The 22,500-nt window shown below is 52.4% G+C and overlaps 1 protein-coding gene and 1 long non-coding RNA gene across 2 annotated transcripts in view; both read right to left on the bottom strand.

The window, feature by feature from the left end:
• pard3ba (par-3 family cell polarity regulator beta a) overlaps positions 1-22,500 on the bottom strand; it is a 62,892-nt gene that overhangs the window by 14,764 nt on the left and 25,628 nt on the right. The window contains exons 14-19 of the mRNA XM_084668598.1: positions 22,115-22,159; positions 17,135-17,350; positions 16,300-16,501; positions 6,696-6,800; positions 6,273-6,569; positions 1,691-1,799 (exon numbers count right to left, since the gene is read on the bottom strand). Coding sequence (XP_084524724.1) covers positions 1,691-1,799; positions 6,273-6,569; positions 6,696-6,800; positions 16,300-16,501; positions 17,135-17,350; positions 22,115-22,159 — 974 coding nt within the window. The remainder of the gene's footprint in view (positions 1-1,690; positions 1,800-6,272; positions 6,570-6,695; positions 6,801-16,299; positions 16,502-17,134; positions 17,351-22,114; positions 22,160-22,500) is intronic.
• On the bottom strand, positions 8,630-10,161 carry LOC146261096 (uncharacterized). Its single transcript, XR_014724749.1, has 3 exons — positions 10,028-10,161; positions 8,770-8,784; positions 8,630-8,646 (listed from the first exon to the last, which is right to left on the bottom strand). It is a non-coding gene; the product is annotated as an uncharacterized LOC146261096 (long non-coding RNA).

The following is a 22,500-nucleotide window of genomic DNA, read 5'->3' as shown; positions in this document are numbered from 1 at the left end:
TGAATGGGCGGGCTGGCCTGGATAGGCCCCACGCACCGGAGTGCTATTAAACCCCTTCAAACATTCAAGGCTGCTGAAAATGAGCAGCATTACTGTGGCCTCTCAGAGAAGAAACACACGCTCGTGAGGCCTTGTGCGGAAACAAAAGCTTACGTGCCCTGGGTTTCTGTACGTGTGTGTCTTGTAAGGTAAATGTGTGTCGGGGCGTCTTTCCTGTGTGTGTGTGTGTGTGTGTGTGTGTGTGTGTATGTGTGTGTAACCGTTGTGTGACGACAATAGGTCTGCCGTCTCTTCGAATGTACCTATTGTCGTCCTCAAGGTTGTGTTTGCTAGTCATAACGCACAGGGTGTGTACAGACTTCATCCTGTGTGTGTGTGTGTGTGTGTGTGTGTGATGGCGTGTGTGTGTGTGTTAGCATACAAGGCTGATCTACAAATGTAGATAAATGAATATAAATAACAATCCCTTCATGGAGCGGGCCCTGATTAAACCGCGCGCATGATACGCCCCCATACAGACACACACACACATCCACAGCAGTCACCCCTCCACACACACCCTAAGCCCCACACACACACACACACACACACACACACTCACATCTCTTTAATAGTCTCAGACCTACCCAACACAGACTGTTGGGTGTCTATTAAGCATTCTCTGTGACACAGTGCAATTCTGTGTAATCAGTGCACACACACACACACAGATACACACACACACACACACAGATACACACACACTGTAATTCCTCTGACTAGCCTGGAGGCTATGTCTGGGGCTCATGGAGCTGAATGCTCTTCCAGTTCTAACCAGGGAACAGCACCACAAACCCTGTCGTATGTTTTGGAGTTCTGAGCGCCACCATTTCCAATCGTCCGCTCCCGGGGATTGATCCTAAAACACTGATGGTTGTGTACGAACATCGGGCCTGATGCGTGTAGGATTCTGGTTAGTTCCTGTTGCCGCTGATGCACATTTGAGAAGTGCAAAAAGGTGGGAGAAAGAGACAGACCAGACTAAAAGAGAGAACAAATAAGAGAGGGAGAGGGGGAGAGAAAGAGAGAGAAAAGGGGGCGGGGGGTGAGAAGTAAAGTGCAAGAGAAGAGGGCTTGTTAAGGCTGAGGACCTCAGCGTTAAAAAATAGTGGAGGAAAATGTCACCAACCTAATGGTTCTTTCTATAAACAGAATGAGCAGAGAGAGAAGAGAGGGCAGAAGGGGTACTGGCACCCAGGCACACCCGGGCTGAAATGTTAACAAGAGGCCTCAAAATAAACTCTGTGGGGCTCTGGGAAAACAAAGCTGTCCTCAGCACTACCTCTGTGCGCACCACAGGCTCTCACACGCACACACACACACACAAACTGTAAGTGAGGCTGGCGTGTGCAGGGTCTGAAGACAGAGACCGGTGCTTTAGCTGGCAGAGAGCGACTGCCAGCCTGGTAGGCTATCTTCAGATTATCTGAGCTAATCTTACTGTTGCGTTTCAGGAGAGGGATAAACCTCTTGTCGTGGCTAATCTAACCCATTTGATCTGCTTATGCAGAGCGACAGTCAGACAAGAACACACACACCTGCCTTGCACACACATTTTTCCGGAAAAGCTTAATCTTGGCCCAGACGTACCTGGAATGGCTTGTAGAGGACAACATAACAGAAACACACACACACACACACTGAGCCTCACCCGGGGCTGGTCGTAGTCTGAGGCTCGCTGTCGGAGTGTGTCCAGCTCCTCATAGCCCGGGGAGGGACGGACCTGCTGGGTCTCTCTCCTCTGCTGCTGACCACGCTCACTGTGGGAGGGAGGTGAAGGAAGAGGGTGAGCAGAGGGAGAGAGAGAGAGAGAGAGAGAGAGAGAGAGAGAGAGAGAGAGAGAGAGAGAGAGAGAGAGAGAGAGAGAGAGAAAGAGAGAAAGAGAGAGAGAGAGAGACGAAGGAAGAAAGAGAGAGAGAGAGAGAGAGAGAGAGAGAGAGAGAGAGAGAGAGAGAGAGAGAGACGAAGGAAGAAAGAGAGAGAGACAGAGAGAGAGAGAGAGACAGAGAGAGAGAGAGACAGAGAGAGAGAGACAGAGAGAGAGAGACAGAGAGAGAGAGAGAGAGAGAGAGAGAGAGAGAGAGAGAGAGAGACGAAGGAAGAAAGAGAGAGAGACAGAGAGAGAGAGAGAGAGAGAGAGAGGAAGAGGACAGGGGAGACATAAAGCAGACAGCGTTACTGCGGCGGAGGCACCCCACAATCTCCCTGTCACGCTCCTGCAGAGCCACGCTGTGGGAGGAAGTAGAGCCTGCAGCCGTCTATCCACCCCACGCCCAGCCAGCGACACGGGCGACAGAATGAGGTCAGTCCTCCGTCCTGGCGCAGGGAGTTGGCCCTGGCGGCCCCGCGCCCCAGATAACAGCCCCACTAACGACAGATTAGCACACAGGTAACGGGACAAAGAGAGAGATATGGCGCCGACGATGGCTGCCTCGGTCGGTACCTTCCGGCCAAAGTAAATTCCTTGTCTGTGCAAACTTTCGCGGCGAATAAAAACCCATTCACATTCTGAAGAGCCAAAGAGGTGGCCCGGCAGAGAGAGACGAGCCCAGACGAGGGGAGGTGAAGCTGGGAGGAGAGGGGGCTGTGAGGTCGGCTCAGGATCTGCGGCGAAACCGGGGAGATGGCGTAGGCCACCGGTGTCTCCAGTCCATGCTAATGATTTGACCCCAGGCAGGTATTGATTCAGGGCAGGGGAGAGAGACAGAGAGCGAGCTTCATTAGGAAACCCGGCTCGCATGCTGAGAGTCGCTCTAACGACCCCAGCCTCAATTAGCAGACCTGTCTTGGTCCCTGGTGGACTGTTGACAAAGTATGTGTGTGTGTGTGTGCGTGGGTGTAGGGTGTGTTTTTACAGAAGCTAATGTGCCTGCAATATGTTACTGTCTGCGCACACACACATAATAGCAGATGATGTGTGAAGCCCATGCAACAGGTCGTTCAGCGCCAATCCCCCTGACCCCTCTGCTCAGGCCCTCTCTCTCCCTCGCTAGCCTGGCCCTTCCCCTGCCTGAGAGAACACTGCCATGCTCGTAAGCCCATTAACCAATCCCTTGGACCATAATTAGAGCTGCCATTTTGATTGAGCATGCATGGAGCTTTCTAAATGAAAAAACACTGTCATTATCTCATTAGGCCTCGACGCTTCACTGACTCCAAATATTATCATCGAAACTTTGTGTGTATGTGTGCGTGTGTGTATGTGTTGAGGTAGACTTTGGGGAAGGAAATGACTTCTTCTCTGAAAAGCAACCTCATAAAGGCTCATTAAGTTTGTGCTGTCTCCTTGCTAACAGCAGCGGTGCACTGGCAAAGCTCTCACCCAGGGCCTGTCGTTGAAGGCTTCCAAAACAGTAACTGAAGAGAAGGTGGAATTTGTGTGTTTGTGTACGCGCATGGGACAGAGAAACGGAGAAGGAGAGCCAGGTGGTTCAGTATGAGTAACCTTGTGGGAGAGCGTGTATGTCTGTGTTAATGCAGTCGTGTCTGAGTTGTGGCGAGAGGGCGTGGCGGGATAATAGTGGGGTGGGGTGGGGGGCGGGGGGTTTACCAGGTTGTCGTCAAAAGCTAATTTGGCTTCTTGTTTGCCAGCAGTCCAAAGCCCAGAGCTCTGAGCTCTGCTGGTAAGTTCAGCAAAGGCTAAAGATATTCATCTCCCCGTTTCCAAGAGAAGAGGGAGAGGGTGTGTGTGCGTGGGTGTGTGTGTGTGTGAGAGAGAGAGAAAGAGAGAGAGCCAGAGAGGAAGACGGGGTGAGGTGTGAGAGAGAAAGAGAGGATGGTAGAAAGAGAGGCAGAGAGAGGGAGGCAGATGAGCTGAGGAGAGATAAAAAGAAAGAGGGAGGTCGAAAGGGAGGGGAGAGAGGACCGGCAGCGAGAGACAGAGAGGGAGAGGAAAGATAGGGAGAGAGAGAGAGAGCGAGAGAGAGAGAGAGAGAGACAGGGATAGAGAGAGAGAGAGAGAGAGAGAGAGAGAGAGAGAGAGAGAGAGAGAGAGAGAGAGAGGGAGAGACAGGGATAGAGAGAGAGCGAGAGAGAGAGAGAGAGAGACAGGGATAGAGAGAGAGAGAGAGAGAGAGAGAGAGAGAGAGAGAGAGAGAGAGAGAGAGAGAGGGAGAGACAGGGATAGAGAGAGAGAGAGAGAGAGAGAGAGAGAGAGAGAGGGAGAGACAGGGATAGAGAGAGATAGGACCTACCATCCCCTTGTGCCTCAGCTGTGTTTGTCAAACTGCAGGCAGACTAATTAGGAGCAGTGTCTGCGATCTGTGGCCACAGTGACTTTGACTGCCTGATCCTAACCAAGGCAGAGCCTGCGGACGGCCATGCAGGGGAGTGAGGTGTGGGCGGGGGCGCAGGGGTGCCACCCAGTGTCCAGGTGAGGTCACCGTGGCTGGATGGAGTCTCAAGGTAAAACCAACATGGAGGCCACGCCCCCATCTGCCCCGCTGGTGCTTACATGACGTACGGAATTAGCCGCGGGTAGAGGCATTCTACATTCAACGAGGACAACGGGAATTTGACGACGCATGGATTACAACATGGATCGCCCCCCCTCCTCTCCTCTCCTCTCCTCCTCTCCTCCTCTCCACTCTCTCCCATTATGGGGACAGAGGGAGCCTTTGCTGTAATAACAGTTGACGGCCACAGGCAACCTTTATTCCACACAGGTCGGTCGCTGGACTCCCCCTAATCACATGTGACGCCCATCCATGGACACACCTGTCATTGAAGTCATAATGAAAATGTCTGCCGGTAAATGATGTAGTCACATCAGAGTCAACTCTTCCCTTCGCTGACAGGCGCCGAGAAAAAAAAAAACAGGGGGGGGGGGGGAGGGGGGTTGTGCACACACACACACACACACAAACCCACTCAACCAACATAGAACATCATTATCCTATACCTAAATTAGCCTTTTTAAAAGTCTTTGGATTTTTGAGACATGGGACTGTTGCTAGGTTACGGTAGGGGGGGGATTTTTGTAACCACTGTGTGTGTGGGTAGGAGTGTGTGGCCAGTACTGGTCTGATTCTTTGGAACATTCCTCGAACAAAAGGCACTGTTTCAGTCCAGAGTTTGGACAATGCCAATCTATGATTCATTGTTTTCTCCCCCAAATATTCTGTAACTGCCATAGTGTTTGTGAGTCATATTAAGCAGCGTCGGCGAATGAAACACTCTCCGTCTAGAACAATACGACTCAGTGCAGACAACCAGGAGCGGGGAGAAAAATGATTGTTGATTATGTTACACTAGCACTAACAAGTCTTAGTCATTCATTATGCGTAAACAGGATAGGTGCAGTCAACCGCCACAGAGAGACAGAGCAGGGAGAGAGAGACAGAGAAAGAGAGGAAGAGAGAGAGAGAAGAACGCCAGAGTAATTAAGTACCCTGGCTAGTCGGTAACAGAGTAGACAGCATTAAAGTGGACTAACAGATCTGTCAAGCTGCTGGACTATATCTAATTAGTCTCTCTCTCTCTCTCTCTCTCTCTCTCTCTCTCTCTCTCTCTCTCTCTCTCTCTCTCTCTCTCTCTCTCTCTCTCTCTCTCTCTCTCTCTCGCTCTCTCTCTCTCTCTCTCTCTCCCCCCCTCTCTCTCTCTCTCTGTGTGTCTTTCCCCCTTTCTCACTCACTCTTTCTCTTCTCTATGTCTCCTCCTCTATCTGTCTTTCTCTCTCTCCCCCCCTCTTCCCTCCCTCCCTCCCTCCCTCCCTCCCTCCCTCCCTCCCTCCCTCCCTCCCTCCCTCCCTCCCTCCCTCCCTCCCTCCCTCCCTCCCTCCCTCCCTCCCTCCCTCCCTCCCTCCCTCCCTCCCTCCCTCCCTCCCTCCCTCCCTCCCTCCCTCCCTCCCTCCCTCCCTCCCTCCCTCCCTCCCTGTGTGTCCCTCTGTACTCTCATGCTGTGTCCTTTCACCTCCCCTCTCTCTGCCTGTTCTCATTTCTCCTCCTGTTCTCTCTCTCACACTGCCTCGCCCCGACGGTGCAACTTTTTCCCTCTCCACAGCACACCTTCAAATATTCCTCTCTGGAGCTGGTGTGTCAACACTCCCCCACAGTCTCCCCCACATAACAGAACACAGTCATGAATCATGCATCGCATCGTCGTGTGGGTGTGAACAGCACAGAGCATTGTGATCATTTCCCCCCCTCATGGTTTATGCATGGGCTGCACGTATGGATTGGAAAGCGGCAGACATCATCTGGCCGCTGGTCCAGTCTGGCTTGACCCCGGCTCACCTGTCGCTGAGGGGCTGGTGCTGGGCAGGCGGCCTCTGCTTGTTCACCTTGGCGTACAGGCCCTCAAGGTCCTCTGCCGAGGCCTGGCGGGTGTGGGCGGGGCCCGGTGGGGGGTCGTGGACCAGGACGCGGCTCGGGGAGGGCGTGCGGGCGAGGTGGGGCGGGGGCGGCTGGCGGAAGGTGTTGATGCGGGCGTAGTTGGGGTCGTGGTCGTCGTCCTCCAGGTCGAGGAGGGGGAGGGGCGGGCGCTCCGGGCTGGCGTGGCCGACACGTACCTCGGTGTACCCGGGCTCGTGTCTGAGGGGTCAAGCGCACACACACACACACACAGGGAATGGATGGAGACAAACACATCAGTACATACACACACAAGCATACACACACATATTGACCTCCCCCACGCACACACAACCTCAAACTCACCTGACTTTGTCCTGAACCTCCTGGATCTTGTCCATCTCATCCTCGCTCACGGCCCCCAGCTTCTGCTTGGCTGCTTTGGCCTTCTCCTCCTTCCTCTTCCCGAACCTGGACACAGAGATGTCGCAGGTCAGCCGCCGTCTCTCCTGGGGGGTGGAGCCCTGAGGGGGTGGAGCCCTGAGGGGGTGGAGCCCTGAGGGGGTGGAGCCCTGAAGGGGTGGAGCCCTGAGGGCCTCCACGGACGCCTGCAGGATCCCCACCCTCTCAGACTCCACCCCGCCACGCACAGGCGTCCTTGGGTGAACTCAACATTTGTAACCTCTGGACGGGTTGAGAACCGCCACAGAATGTGGTTCTGTAGGAGCACTGTTTATGCTGCTCTTCTCCATCCCCCCTCCCTCTTCTCCCCCAGGCAAACCCCCCATGCCCCCCCTGCTGAGACCGACCTAATGTCTGTGTTTATCTAATTAGTCTCGGCCCTGACTCATCACTGCTAGGGGGATACGTGGCCAGAATGGCAACCCCGCTGCCATGAAAGTAACATCAGAGAGGAACATCACTCAGAGGTCTGGATGCTGCTGCAGGGTTGCCAGGGAATTATTCCACCGAAATTGACCACTTATTTTTCTTTTATTATTGGGAGTCAGGTACAGTGCAAGACAGATTTGAAAGCAAATATATTCTTTGCTTTTATCTTTTAGAAATGCGAGCCGTTAGTGCGTGGCTGAATCGGTGCACACTACAGAGGGATAGCTTTAATAAAGTTTGGCCACTCGCTTTCTTCAATCACTGTTTCCGGGCTAATGCTACTCCTAAGTGTGGCCCCCACCAGCGGTGCACAGTACTTAATCACTGCTCCCACCAACATTAGCTCAACAGCAACGCTGTGCTGAGGGTGGTTCTGGTGGAGATATGAGCACTATTTATCTCTCACACCGTGTTTACAGGGACAGGGCTAGCCGGCTCTCCCCTCTTCCTCCTCACTGCTTCACCCACACAAACTCTCTCGCCTTTTCGCTCTCTCCCTCGCCCTCTCGCTCCTCTGTCCAGGGCTGGTGTTTGTCAGACAGGCTGACTCCTTTGCGCGGGCCCTAATGAAGTATCATGTGTTGTGGAGGTCCACAGCTGGCCCCTCATTAAGGGGGAATAAATTATACTGTACCACCTATCCCCACTGTCCTTCTGAGAGAGAGGGAGAGAAAGGGAGAGGCAGGGAGACATGAGAATAAAGAGAGACAGGCAGAAAGAAGGATGGAGAGAGTGAAGAGGGAGAGAGAAAGAGAGAGAGGATGAGTGAAAGAGGGAGACAAAGGGAGGGAGCCAGAGAAAGAAGGGGGGGGGGGGTTCCCAATTAGAGATATACCACCTGCCATGAAGACTGAAAATACCCCCAATATTCTGACCCCGCTACCCCTCCCCATGATTATCTTCCTCCCATTACTGTGTGATAATGGGCTCTTTGTTTCTCAGTGTCTGCTGGACCAACTCGGTGCCGGGGATTCTACAGTAGATATACTAGTAATATACTGTTATTCCCAGCTACATTGTCCTACAAACTACCATCAACTGCGTGCAATCACCTGACAAGCCCTGATCTATCACACACACGAAACAGGAAGGACGAGTCAGCGCTGGTGGCTTAATGCAGGCCCACTGTCACCCGGGCCAAACGGGACCTTTAGCGGCGTGACACTGTCATCATTAGTTTTGACAAAGGCAGGGCCAGCAGTCATTGGCTTCTGGTCCTGGAATACAAACAGCTGAGCTCTGAGACACACCTGGGTCACGCCTGGGTGTCAGTAAACAAGCTGGACGAACAGAGCACGGGGAGACCTCCGCATCGACATCTTTCCCCTTTCTGACGTCCTCTAGAACGTCAGCACACGGTGACCTCCCTGGTCGAGGGCTCTCTCTCCCCGTGGCTCGTTCCAACACATCTGGGGACACGGGCAGGCTGGGGAGGAGAGTTCAGATGTCCGTGTCCTCGCTCTCCTGCTCGTCCCCTGCTCTGTTCTAACGAGGTTCTATCACACTGTGAGAACGCGGCTTGCCGGGGTGATGATGTCACCGCCCTCACCTACTCAATTGGCTCCTTTGAGGGTGGGGAGAGAGAGAGAGCAAGAGAGAGAGAGAGAGAGACAGACAAAGAGAGAGGGGGGGGGGGGGGTAGGGTGTTATCTAGAAATTACATTGAAATACATTGAATACATCCAGTCCGAAGACTTCAATATCAGATCTGCTTTCCTTTGCATCTCAATCTGTGCCTTTCTCTGCATATTCACACTCGGTCTGTTCACTCGCTTCATTCCTTGTCGTTAAGACACACACACACACACCAAATGCACAGTAACACACGCCGTTAGGCTTCTCGACACCCCCCCTCCAGCCCCCCCCCCCCCGCTCGTCAATTCTACCGTCGAAATGAAGCTGTTGTTGTATTGTGTGACAACGTGACAAAGCAAAGTGTGTATGGAGAGTGTTAATAAGCTTCTTCCAGTGTTGCAGTGTGGAGCCAGAGGGAGGTGGCTGCGCTGAGGCTCTAATGAGCCTTAAACAGACATGTTACTGACAGAGCTGTCTGGAGTCAGGAGACACTTTACACGGTGGAGGGATTTGAGTTAAAGTCTCGACGCGTTTCACGATTAGCCGGGAAACCAAACTACCTTTTTTTCCCCCCTTTTCTTTCACCTGGCTAGGTGAAGGAGTGTCTTGAAAACACACACACACACAAGGGCGAATACACACACACACACACACACAAGGGCAAATACACACACACCCACACACAAGGGCGAATACACACACACACACCGGGTGAGCACCCACACACGGTGACAAATATGAATACAACTTAAATTCCGAGCTAATCCATCAAGAGATAGAGATGACACACACACACCCCAGGATGAGGGTGTGAACTCCCTAGAGAAGGAGAGACCGTGGCTAAACATCCATCTGCCTTTGAGTAGGAAAGTATCTAAAGAGAGAGTGTGTTTGTGTGTGTGTGTGATGGGGGGACGGGGGGTGGGGGTGGGGTAGTGGGGAGCCAAAGCTCCCATGAAAGTGTGGCATGGTCGGAGAAAATAAGGAGCTTAGGAATATATAGAAGGAACACAGTAGCTTCCAGGGGCTGAGGAGAATGTTTAATCTGGCAGCCCAAATGTTATCACGGTAATTAGACAGGCTGTGTATTTTTGGGCTTCTACCTCTGTGGAGTTGTGCAGCTGGGAGGCAGCGACACAAGGAGGGAGAACCCTTATGAAAGCCTGGAAAGAGGGGAGTGATGTCACTCAGCTCTGCCCAGACACGGAGCCCACTGCCGGGCGAGGCCTCACCCCGGGCTGAGGCTCTGCTTCCTGGAAGTGGAGGAGAGGCTCTGCTTCCTGGAAGTGGAGGAGATGTCTGTTCTGTTGCCTGGTTCTTGACGGAGTCGCGCGGAAACAAAGCGTCCACGCGCGCACACACGCGCTCTCTCTCACGCACACACTCATGCTTACACACACAGACAGACACACACACACACAGCGGTCACAAAGGGCCAGTGTGTCCGGCGAGAAGAGCCTTCTTCCAGCACCTTCCAGGGCAGGATGCCCCACCTCCCAGTAACTGAAGCACAGAGAGAGGAGCGTTCCCTGCGGGCATCATCAAATCTATTTATCTCATTTCCTCAATATGCATTCCGCAGAAGCAGCTCTTTAGCAGAAATGGCATCCTATTAGCGCATCATACACAGAGCTAATAGCGTAGGAACACCCTCCAACATGCATCTATGACTGGGATGACCTCCACTGCTTTGGAATCTGTTCTGAAACTGTATGAGAGAGAGAGAGAGAGAGAGAGGGCTAGTGAGAGGGTGTGCGAGAGACAGGCAAAAAGAGAGAGCGAACAAAAGAGAGGAGACAAGCAGAGCGAGAGAGAGCTAGAGAGAGCGAGAGAGAAAGGCAGAGAGAGCCTGGTGTGAGGTAGCCAGATCCCAGGAGGGTCTGAGGGGAGAGAGAGAGAGAAGAGACAAGAGAGGGAGGACCTTCTGACGACAACAGTGAGAGAGATGGGGGGGGGGGGGGGGGGGTAGCTGTCACCTCAGGGCGATTCGTGAAATACGGTCTTTTTCCTCGTCTTTTTCAAATTAATTGTTTGCTTTCTGATCTGTGGCATATTTGAACCATTCTGCACAAAGACATCGCTCACGGCAGTGCGTCTATCTCTCCCACTCCTTCCTCAGAAGCGCATTCATATTCAAGGAGCCAGTCCCCTCATCTGCACCACGGCGGGAGGGCCGTTCTTCAAGTGCGCAAGCGCGTTTTGCGTGCATTAGACCGACAGAGGGACACAGACCAATGGGGCTACACCGAGAGAACGAGTGATGAAAGGAGAGGGGAGGGGGAGATGGTGAAGGTAAAAGCAGGAGGGAGTGTAAGGATATGGCCAATGGCCAATCTTTTTCTCTCCCTCTTTCTCTCGGAGTGCCCCCCCCCACCCCATCCCTCCAGCCAGGTTCAGAGGAGCCACACAATAAAGGTCAATGCCCTGTGACCTCTGACCTCTCCCCTCCTTTAAGAGACACTTAACCTCCTCCCTGAGAGAGGAATCCTTCCCAGCCCAGACCCAGACCTAGACCCAGAAATAGAACTAGACCTGAAACTAAACCCAGACCCAGACCAAAACCTACACCCAGACCCGGGAGGTCTCCCAAAGCACGACCAGACCCAGGACCAGACCCAGGACCAGACCCAGGACCAGACCCAGACCCAGGACCAGACCCAGGACAAGACCCAGGACCAGACCCAGGACCAGACCCAGACCCAGGACCACACCCAGGACCAGACCCAGGACCAGACCCAGGACCAGACCCAGGACCAGACCCAGACCCAGGACCAGACCCAGGACAAGACCCAGGACCAGACCCAGGACCAGACCCAGACCCAGGACCACACCCAGGACCAGACCCAGGACCAGACCCAGGACCAGATCCAGGATCAGACCCAGGACCAGATGGAGCCAGCAGACACCTAATAGCAGAGGAAGTCCATCCATCTCTCTTAGACTAATGAAGACAAGACGGGAGGGGAGGACCATTGTGTGTAATCACTTCCTGGCGCCCAGTGGTTGGTCGACGGGTCGCTGGATGAAGACGGATGGGAGGTGGGGGAACAGGGAATCGGACGACCACTGGGAACCACTTCCTGTGGCTCCGCGCACCGATTTCTGTTGGTCGATGAGATGACCGGTTTTGAGATGACTGCTGGAAGTATTGTTGAACTGTCTCGCCACGTCAATGAGCCAGGGACACTGATCCAATACCAATCGACTAATGACATGACTGATAGATGGAGGTTTATACTCATCACTGCATCATTAGTCGATAGACGTTACCTCATGGCACACCCCTGAACAAACAAATCCTCATAAAGTATTTTGGGACTTGAAGACCCAGTCTTGAGACTGTCATTAAACATGCCATACAGATGGAAGGAGGAGGAGGAGGAGGAGGAGGAGGGAGAGGAGGAGGAGGAGGAGGAGGAGGAGGAGGAGGAGGAGGAGGAGGAGGAGGAGGAGGAGGAGGAGGAGGAGGAGGAGGAGGAGGAGGAGGGGGAAGGTGGGAGAGGGGAAGCGAAGAAGTGAGGTAGAGGAGGAAGCAGCTGTTGGAGTCAAGGTCTTATCAGCTGATATTTATGCATGAGGATTTTTTCTTTCCAGACTCGTTCCTACAGACTTCCAATGTCTGACTGACAGGTCACATCAACGACAGTGAATGAGGAAATCATTTCAGGATGGGGTCCAACGTGAGAGGGAGAAAGAAGGGAAGGAGAGAGGGGAAGAGGGGGAAGAGAGAGAGAAAGAGAGAGAGAGAGGAATAAAGTATAAGAGTATGTGAGGGAGAGAGAGAAAGAAAGAAAGAGAGAGAAACAGAGAGAGGGAGAGAGGGGGGGGGGGGCAAGAGAATAAAAAAGTTAATTTGTTTTCTTCAGGGCTGGGGAGGATGATAGTGCAAGATGCCATTTCCCTCCATAAGAAAGTTGTAAATTAGAATTACAGCCAACTAGAAATCCGTGATGCACCCCTGCCTACCAAACACTTCCTTAATGACAGCCAACTATTCAGCAGGGAAATATGCAGGAGCAAATTGGGCATCCTTTCAAATCAAACACACAAAAAATGTCCCCCTGCCCCCCAAAAAAGACACTATGGAAATACGTAATTATCAGACGCCTGCAAGATAGAATTACAGCTAGCTTTTCACATCTCTTTCCCCAGCAGGTTCTACACAGTCAACTCCACCACAGGCTACAGTTTGTCCTTGTACTTGTCAGACAGACCGTCACATTTTTTCCTGTACAGACTGAGGCAGGAACAGGACAACAGAAGTCAGAGCACCAGGAACAACCTTACTTTATGACCAACGCTCATCTTAGCCCAAGGCCAAACAGTCAGACAGGCAAACATTACATTTACATTTATTCATTTACCAGATGCTTTTATCAAAGCGATGTGCAGGCCCATCTGCGTCTACACCCACACACACACACCCACACACACACACACACACACACACACACACACACCCCCACACACACACACACAGAGAGTTGTGTGAGAAGAGGTCCAGGGGACTGGAACAGGACTGACTGTGAGATGGGAGGACAGGGGGCCTTGCACAATCAGGCTCTCACCACCCACCTGGGGTGAAACCCCATCCGGATCCACACTGATCCAAACCTGCCGTGATTACTGTCACCGCATCTTCAAAACAACAAGTCACAAACATCTCACAGCCACTCGCGCGTGACGCGATAAGTCCTGGCAAACACATGCCACCGGAGACTTAACTTGTCAGAATCCCTGAGGAGAAGACTTCAGGAAGTTGAGGCGTGGCTGGTGGGAGTGGCCCCGCGTTCAAACCCATCTTCCACGCAACCTCATCCTTTTCTTCCCCCCCTCTCTCGAAGGATGAGAGAGCGAGCAGAACGGGCTCGCTAATTGGCTTGCCTCTGACGGCTACACCCCCCCTCCCCCTCCCCCCCCCTCCCAACTCCAGAAAAGGATAGCGTTGACGGCAGCGGGGGGGATTTGTAAACACCGGCTAAGAGCTTCTCGTGTCCCTTAAATTGGCGGTGGGCTGGCCGAGGGGCTGGCTGACAGCCGCTCTGAGGATGACTGACAGAGGGGGAGGGACTCCAGCGGCTGCCAGGCGGAGAGGAGAAGACACACACGCTTGGGGCTCGAGGTTCACTAGACCATAAGTACAATCAAGTGTGTAAAACCCCTTGACATCCATAACTGACAGTTCGACACGGGTAAAAAAAAATACAAAAAAACTAACAAACAAAAACCGAGCGAGACCCGTTCCTCTTGGTGCTCTGATCAACACGCGGTTGTCAGGACGACACAAGGTGAAGCAACCCCGACACAGCACCTGTCCTGAGGAGATCACACCGACAGGCTGGAGCGCCCGGAGAGACCGTGTGGCGTCTTCACGTTAAACGCCGAGGTGGGGGGTGGGGGGTGGGGGAGAGAGAGGGAGGGGGTGGGGGGAGAGAGGGAGGGACGGGGGTATCAGAGACAGTCTGGTGGGAGGGCTGTGTCTGTGGTGCGGGGGCGAGGGGGGGGGGGGGGCAGGGCTGTCGGTGCTGGGGAGGGGACACGCACAGGAGCAGGGGCTGCGATCCGCACAGCCTGTCAGCCCTGACGAGCCCTCGGGCTACGCACCCACGGTGAGACGGCATCCGCTGTGCTCTGAACACACGTGCAAACACACACGCGCACGCACGCACACACACACACTAGTAAACACACACACAAACACATCCCTCAGCCAGATGCACAGGGCACGGCACGGTTTGTACTCGATTGCTTCAATGTCCGACATCACACAGATTCGAATGTGTGCGCGTGTGTGTGTGTGTGTGGGGGGGTGGGGTCAAGCGTTTGAAGTGGGTATGACAAGCAGGAGTGCGAGAGATGGTTGGGAGGATACTGTGGAGTCATCGGCTGCTTTGATCTGATTACAGCGCAGCCGATGGCGTCCAAAACATCCGATGAACGCAGCTGCTGCCCTGAGCTGAATGAGGAGACCGCAACAGAGGCCAAACATCCAACGCCTCTGAACGCAACTCCAAACTTTCCCATTCTTGCTTCTGATGCAGTGTTTCTGTTGACAGAGTGAACTGGGAGGGTCGAACGATTATAATTTGCCCCTTTTTTCTGATGCGGTCATCAGTATGCAATAACATTTGGGAGGCACAATTAGATTGTTCCGTCTGTAATATTCCAGCTAATTAAGTCATATTTCAGGTTCAATAACAATGAAGTCTCGCGGATGGACGGCAGAAGGGAAAACAGCAGCTTGTGGCGGATGGAATCTGGGCGCATTTAAGCGTTTAAACATTTAAACGCTCCGCTCTGGAGTGGAGCGCACAGTCAACCTTCAGTCTGGATGCTGGATTGCCTTTTAAGTGTTTCGGGGAACTTGAATGCAGTGAGCAGGCTAAGAAGGTTCCAGATCGGCATTGAGAGAGGACACTGAGGGTCATGCCTGCGAGTGTTCCTATTACGGTCTAAGTACCTTGCTGTTCAATAGCAAGAAGTATGTTAGGATGAGTGTGTGTGTGTGTGTGCATGTGAGGGTAATTACAGGCCTTTGGGATTCAAGTGAAAGTAGGTGTGTATGTATGGCACGAGAGAGAGAGAGAGAGAGAGAGAGAGAGAGAGAGAGAGAGAGAGAGAGAGAGAGAGAGAGAAGAAAGAGAGGAAAAAGGTGAGGTAGAGACAGAGGGAGGGGAAGAAAGGCAATTCTGCTTATGAATATAATTATGATTTTGAGTTGGTGAGAATAAGCGTGAAGGGGCATTCTCTACCCCAAGGCTGAGTTGACCTCATTTTGATCACAACCGCAATTACAGTGCCCTTTCCTGTACGTGACTGGGTGTGTTTAATCACAGGCCTTTCCTTTCCATTCTAGACCAATGTGGTCGATTCACCAGAGATGACCTGTGTACAACCCAGCCCCCTCCCCTTCTCCCTTCTCCCCTCCCCTCCCCCCCCCCCCCCCACACACACACACACACACTCCCTCTTGACCAACCGTTCTCTTATCACAGAATGAGAACTCGGGCCTGCGTAGCTGTTGTGTTCCCCCTTATCGTAATTGAATCTGGAGGGTCCGACATGTTGATACAGTGACCAGCGCACGCGTCAGGATCAATAGATAAGCATCTCTCACCAGCGACATCATCAGCCCAGGTCCAGCCCACTGATCGTAGACACACCAGGGCTTGGTCAGGTGTTATTGGTGAGGACTGTATTGACCAGAAGGTTTAAGAGTTGAGCAATTAGGACTACGGAGACACACGTGAGGAAGGACCTGACAAGACCTTTTTATTTGATGTGTCCTATAGGGATGACTGTTGATGCAGTTGTTTTGTCTGTATGTATCTGTTGCCATATCATGTCTGTATGTATCTGTCGTCATGTTGATTTTAGCACTCTGTATAGCACATTGGTCAACGAAAGCTGTGTTTAGTTGTGCTTTATAAATAAAGATTGATTGATTGATTGAAGAGGAGGTTGATAGTGTTGTGAGAGGAGGTATTCAAAATGGCCACCCTACCACAGCCCGAACCCCCTCTTCTTGGTTTTCTTCTCCGGGTCCTCCGCTTCCTCCGGTTTCTTCTTGCCTTTGTTCTTCTTCTCTTTCTTCCTCCCTTTGGTCTTCTTCTTCTTCTCTTCCTTCTTCCCCTCGTCCAGGTCCTGGCGGGACGAGGCGCTGGCGGGCGTGTCCCGGCCGGAGCTCGGCTCCGATAGGTCGTCATCTTGCAAAGAAGGTTCCAAAGTCAACACTGGATACAAACATACACACTCCCCGCATGAATATGTGAATCGACTATTTTGTGTGTGTGTGTGTTTGTGTGTGTACACATCTCCCTAATCCCCCCTGCAGTTCCTGTCAGACAGGTTCACCGGCAGGTCCTCATGCATATTTTTGCAAAAGTGTAGAGGGGATGTTGAAACCAATCCTGGATTTGCTAATCTCATTCACCCTCAGGCAACCACTCCCCCAAGTCCACTGGGACAGCCGGAGGCAGGGTGGGCAGGACTAGGGCCGTGTCTGCCTATGGCAGCTCAGAGCACTCCGGCTGTCCACGGCATTGGCTGGCACAGCAGCCATGTCCACGGCAGAGATGTTCAATCACTAATAAGCCGATGTGTGTTTTTCACGCATCATCAAAAATTCCCCAACCCTGAAGCCCTGACTGAATATTCACTGATCTGTCTAACAGTGTCTCTATGTAACCTCTGTGGTGTTGCAGTTAGGCATGTTTGGTTATGGATAATGACTGTGGGCAACAAAGGCACCAAGGAAGGCATGACTGAGACAATAAACCTAAATATTCACTAAGGCTACTGACAAACACAATTTGCCAGTAACCCCTGCTGCTCCTTACCGTCCTCAGAAGGCCCGTCGTACGACCTGTCGATGGCGAAGCGGAAGCTCTGGTTGCAGCCGCGGCCGCGGGCCATGTTGGGGCGCGGCCGGTGGAAGGGCACGGTGGCGTAGCTGTGGCTGGCCTCCGACACGGCCGTCAGCAGGCTCTCCAGGGAGCTGGACTTGGCCAGACCCAGCGAGGGGCCCAGGGCTCCCCCGGGGGCGGGCTCTGAGACTGGGGGAGACAGGAGGGCAGGACGAGGGCGTCAGTGCGGAGGAGATGGAGGGAGAAGGCGGAGGGAGGACGGCAGACAGGTGAGTGATGGGGGAAGGGGGGGACGGAATCGATTGGAAAGGGAAGAGGGGGGGGGGGGGAGTGAAAGTTGAAGCTAAAGAAAAATGGATCATCCCAATACAGATCTGGATAGGATGAGATGTCAGGACAACACGAGTTGGTGATCAAACGCACGAGACAAGCTTGAATGTATCGAGAGGTTTGACAGTTCCACTGGAATGACGCATGGGGTGGAGAGGACGGTGTATATGAGTGATGGACCAGTCCAGAAGGTTTGGAGTGGACCGGCGTATGACCCCTGACCTCAGGGGTCAGAGAGAGAGAGGGGATGAGGGCCGGAGAGGAGAGAAACAAAAAGGACAGGAGACACCAAAATGAGAGGAAGGCCGACATTGATGAGGAAGATGGAGGAGAAGAGGACGAGGAGGAGGATGAAAGGGAGGACGAGGAGAAGGCCGAGGAGTGACAGGGAGAACATGAGAAAGAGGAGGAGGAGGACAGAGAGGGCTGTATGGGAGGGAGCGGTGACAAAAAGAATGAAAAGGAGAGGAGGGGGAAAAAAGGAGAAAAGAACAAAAGAGAAAGTCATGCGGGAGAGGTCTAATAAACTTTTTTGTTTATCTTTTATTTAACCTCAAATTCATCCAGGCAAGGCATTAATAATTATTTTTCCAATGCCATCCTGGAAAGTGGCAAAAGTCACTTGAGGAGAAAGGGGAATAAGGGATGCCAGGTAAAACACAGAAATCAAAGATTCTAGGAGCACAACAGTAAACAAGAGCAATGAACACATCCGGCAGCGAGCCTATCTCAGGGGGTAGAACTGGCAGCTGGCCAGAACCACACCACATTAGCATGCAGACACAAGAGGAGCAAGGAGCGGCTTCTGCACACGCAGAAATCCACAGGTGGTGGGGGTGCGGCTACAGTGTCTTCCGAGGGACAACACATGCCAACTTTCTCTGGGACTTGCACTTGAGATTTGAGTGACAGTACTGCAGCGGAACTTTCTGGAGATGACAAAGTTCTCACTTTGTACTCCCCCCCCCCCCACTTTGCGCTCATTTTCGACACTTCAAAGCGGAAAAGTCCCCTAGAAGTGGTACTGTTGGAGCGGCGATAGAGTCAAGGGGAAAGTGAGCAGGGCCGAACAGGCTTTCAACTCCTAAATTGACTTTTGGAAGGGGAAGGGAGGATTTACGGGGGAATAAGGCGGTTATAAATAGAGAGGGTTGCGTTCAGGAATAAAACGCTCAATTTGAGAGGCAGGATTTGTGTCACAAATGTAATTACGGCTGTCCGGCTGCAGCGTGATAGAATTAAGCCGCTTGCTGGGGTACTGCACCAAACTCTGGGCTCGGGGGAGGAGAGAAAGGGGGAATGAGGGAGGGGAAGAGTGAGAAAGAGAGAGACAAGTATGCAGCCTTGGTGCGAAGGTCTATTTACATGTGTAAAAGTGTATTGTTGTGTGTGTGTGTGTGTGTGTGAGCGCGGGCGCTTGTCTGTGTGCATGCATGCGTGCACGCGCCGGGACGCCGGCGTGCGCGCGCAGGGCGGGGATGCGCGTCCAGCAGCGACACCAGAGGTGAATGAATAATGAGTGGCCGGCGGGAGGGCGATCATCGCCAACTAAAACCACTCGAGGGTGAAATCAGCGTTTATCTCCCATCGCTGCACGCCGCGCAGCAGATGCTCCGGTGGACTCCCTCCCTTGTCGCGCGTGGTTGACGACGCGATGCGGCCCGCTGGGCCAACACGACAGCCCCGGTACAGGAGCCCCTGGTTCACCACGGAGCACCAGTACTGCCCTGAGAGATGTTAACACTTAGTCACACCCCACGGTACACATCGACTGCAGCTCGGCAACCCCTAAACAGCCGAACCCCCCTAGCACCCACTGTGTACTCTGGTTGCGTCCAATGGGATTTCATCCAGAGGCAACACCGACTGAACAGTAAGCAGGCTCCAGAGAGAACAAGGAGGTTGCCAGGGTGACCGAAAAGGCCACTTATACACAATCGCTCTCTACAGCCGTGGGATTTAAAAGGTCAGTTGTCAAGGAAACACCTCTGTCCTCTCTGCACGGGTTGCACACTTTATTCCATCTACCAGTAAGGGTTTCAATTCCATTGCCAGCCTATAAAACCAGAGTCGTAGGAATGGGAACTAGTAAAACAACCTCAATCCTGCCTTTTCCCATAAACAGACAAGCCATTTAACATTATGGCAAGGATACTAAGAAAACGCCCCTGCATCTTGAAAGGTCTTCTTCCCAGGTAATAAGACATATAGTGCATGCAAGGCTCATATACGATCATGAATAAATCATGAGGAGAAAATATTGGTCCCACAAGAACATTATTCATGTGCCACAAACTGTCTTTGGGTGTGGTCAGCAACACGCATCAACCACCTCCCCCTCCTGATCCCCACTGACACGGCCAACGACGTCTAACAGGTTCGGTTCAGAAAACCCGGGCCTGCCTAAAGTTGGGTCCAATTAAGGTTCAGTCCAATCAAAGGTCGGTTCCAATTAACATTGGACGCAATCATAGCTTGTCTCTTCTCCCTGAGTGCACTCTGATAAATAAATCCAGGGAGAGCCACAAGCAGGGTAATTGTGTTTAGATGTATAGATGGAGCATATGGCCGCGTATTTGCCCTGCTAGACAAATGGCTTTAATAACGGTTGGAGACTTAAAAGGCCATTTCATAATTACAGCTCACCTTTAGTGGATTAGTGGGATGTGGGGGGAGAGAAGGAGGGGGAGGGAAGGAGGGGCGGGGCGGGGTGCAGGGACTGCAGAGTGGGACAAGTGCCATTTGTAAAAGCTTGGCCGACTAAAAGCACTTGTGTGCCCACGCGCGCACACACCTATGTGCTTGAGTGCACACACACACACTGTATAAACAGATGGGTCCTGCAGACACAGAGTGATCAATCAACTCAAATCAGCACAACATTGTAACTTTCAACTAGAATCAACAACAACGACGACGACGAAAATAATAAAAAGGGTAGCGAGAGAGAGGGAAAAAAGAAAGAGAGCGAGAGAGAGCGAGAGAGAGAGAGAGGTTCGAGAGAGAAAAACACAGCGACTGAGATACATACACAACACAGGGGTGTTGTGCTGGCATAAACGGGTGTCTGTTTTCAAAGTCTAATGGTGGAGGACAACAAACACTGCAGATGAATGAGCATGGTTAGTGATTAGACAGGCCAGACGACCAGGCCAGCATGGCAGCCTCAGGACCCCCTTAGCCTCAACGGCTGGGGTGCCTCTGCCTCGCACACCACCAGAGCCTGGGAAACAAGCACAAACACAAACACACACACACACACACACACACCTGTACAGCGGGTAGCAAAACAACTCCGATGAGATTCTGCGTTTGGCTCTGTACAAACCAGGCTACTAAGTGGAGAGTTTATATATGTGTGTGTGTGTGTGTGCGTGCACGCGCATGTTTTGGACGCGCTCCCAGCCTTGTGTGTGTGAGAGACCTGCCAAGGGAGACGTCTGCAGCTGGAGAGGAGCCAAAGTGGCGGATGGAGAGACGGAGACGGAGAGACGAGCAGGGAGATAGAGAGACCTCCTCCACCCTCCATCCATCCTCTCCTGAGAGAGTGTGCCCTCATCGGGCTGTTCCATACACCCTCTCGTTCTCCACACCCCCCCCCCCCTCCACACACACACATACACTCACACACGGACTGCATTGAACAGATCTCTGGCACACCCAGACGGTGCCGTACGCACACACACACTTGCACGCTCACGTGTACAGTTGAGCTGGCCGATGTGCAGAGGCTCACGCATACGACAAGACAGAGGGAGAGAGAGAGAGAGAGAGAGAGAGAGAGAGAGAGAGAGAGAGAGAGAGAGAGAGCGGCGTGATAGCCCGCTAGCTAGCTTCTTTTTTTTGTTTGTTGAGAAAAGGTTTTAGCCAGATTAAAGAGGCGAGGCGGGCCTCTTAAGGAACATCCTACTAATGAAACATGTCAAAGCCCATAAAGAAGAACGCGGTGGTCGCTCAGTGAAGCCGGGGCCAAGTCAAAACGCACCGAGTCAGCAAAGCCCGCCGTCGCCTGTCAATACACATTAGCTTCTACCATCAGCAGAGAATGCCGCAGCAGAAATGGATCACTTTATTAATCACAGCAACCCGGGTCAGGGCCAAGCATGGGAAATGGGAGAAGCATTTTTACAGCTGAAACACGGAGAGGTTGGAAATGCTGAGTACTGCTTGTGGGCCTCTTGGACGGACGCAATTCACTTCGTGCAGCAACAGGTCAATTTAAGAGGTGTTTCTCTTTGTGAGTGAGTGTGTGTGTGTGTGTGTGTGTGAGTGAGCGAGTGAGAAAGATAGAGAGGACGAGGGAGTGACAGATCGTAGCTCAATCCTTACAACCCTTTTCTCACTTAAATGCGAAGAAACAAATTAAGAACAGGCTGTTCTAATGTAATGAGCTGTAGGCAGGGAACGCCGAGTCAGCCTCTGTCAGTCTCTCTCTCTCCCTGTGAGTGTGTGTGTGTGTGTGTGAGGACATAGGTTTTTTGGTCACCACTGCACACCAATGAGAGGGTGAGTTACAGGTGTTGTCTTGTTTACAATCCCCTCCTCCGGAAATAAAGTACACACACACACACACACACCTACCTACAGTAGCATGGATAGACAGGTGTGTGTGGGATTTCTCACCTGGACTCTGTCTCACTGATGCTCCCATGTTGCTCTCATCAGCCACTGAAACACAGTAAACAAACAAACCATTTGATTTGATTTTTTGTCTCGCAAGGTTAGCAAAAAAACATCTCCTGTCACTTAGAAAAAGATGATAGAGGAGCGAGAATTGAGAGGGAGGATTGAGGAAAGCTAAAAAGAGAAGGAAGGAAATAGAGTGAGATACCTGGGGGCGAGGGGGAAGGGTGGAGAGAGAGAGAGAGAGTGAGAGAGAGAGAGAGAGAGAGAGAGAGAGAGAGAGAGAGAGAGAGAGAGAGAGAGAGAGAGAGAGAGAGAGAGAGAGAAAGGAGAGGCTTCTCTCTCTAATCCACATCAACCGGATTGAGGCAGGGAGTTGCAGCTGC

This window comes from Hypomesus nipponensis, chromosome 12 (genome assembly GCF_054491055.1).
Source record: "Hypomesus nipponensis isolate SF chromosome 12, ASM5449105v1, whole genome shotgun sequence".
Lineage (NCBI taxonomy): Eukaryota > Metazoa > Chordata > Actinopteri > Osmeriformes > Osmeridae > Hypomesus > Hypomesus nipponensis.
This window is presented reverse-complemented; position numbering and strand designations above follow the sequence as displayed.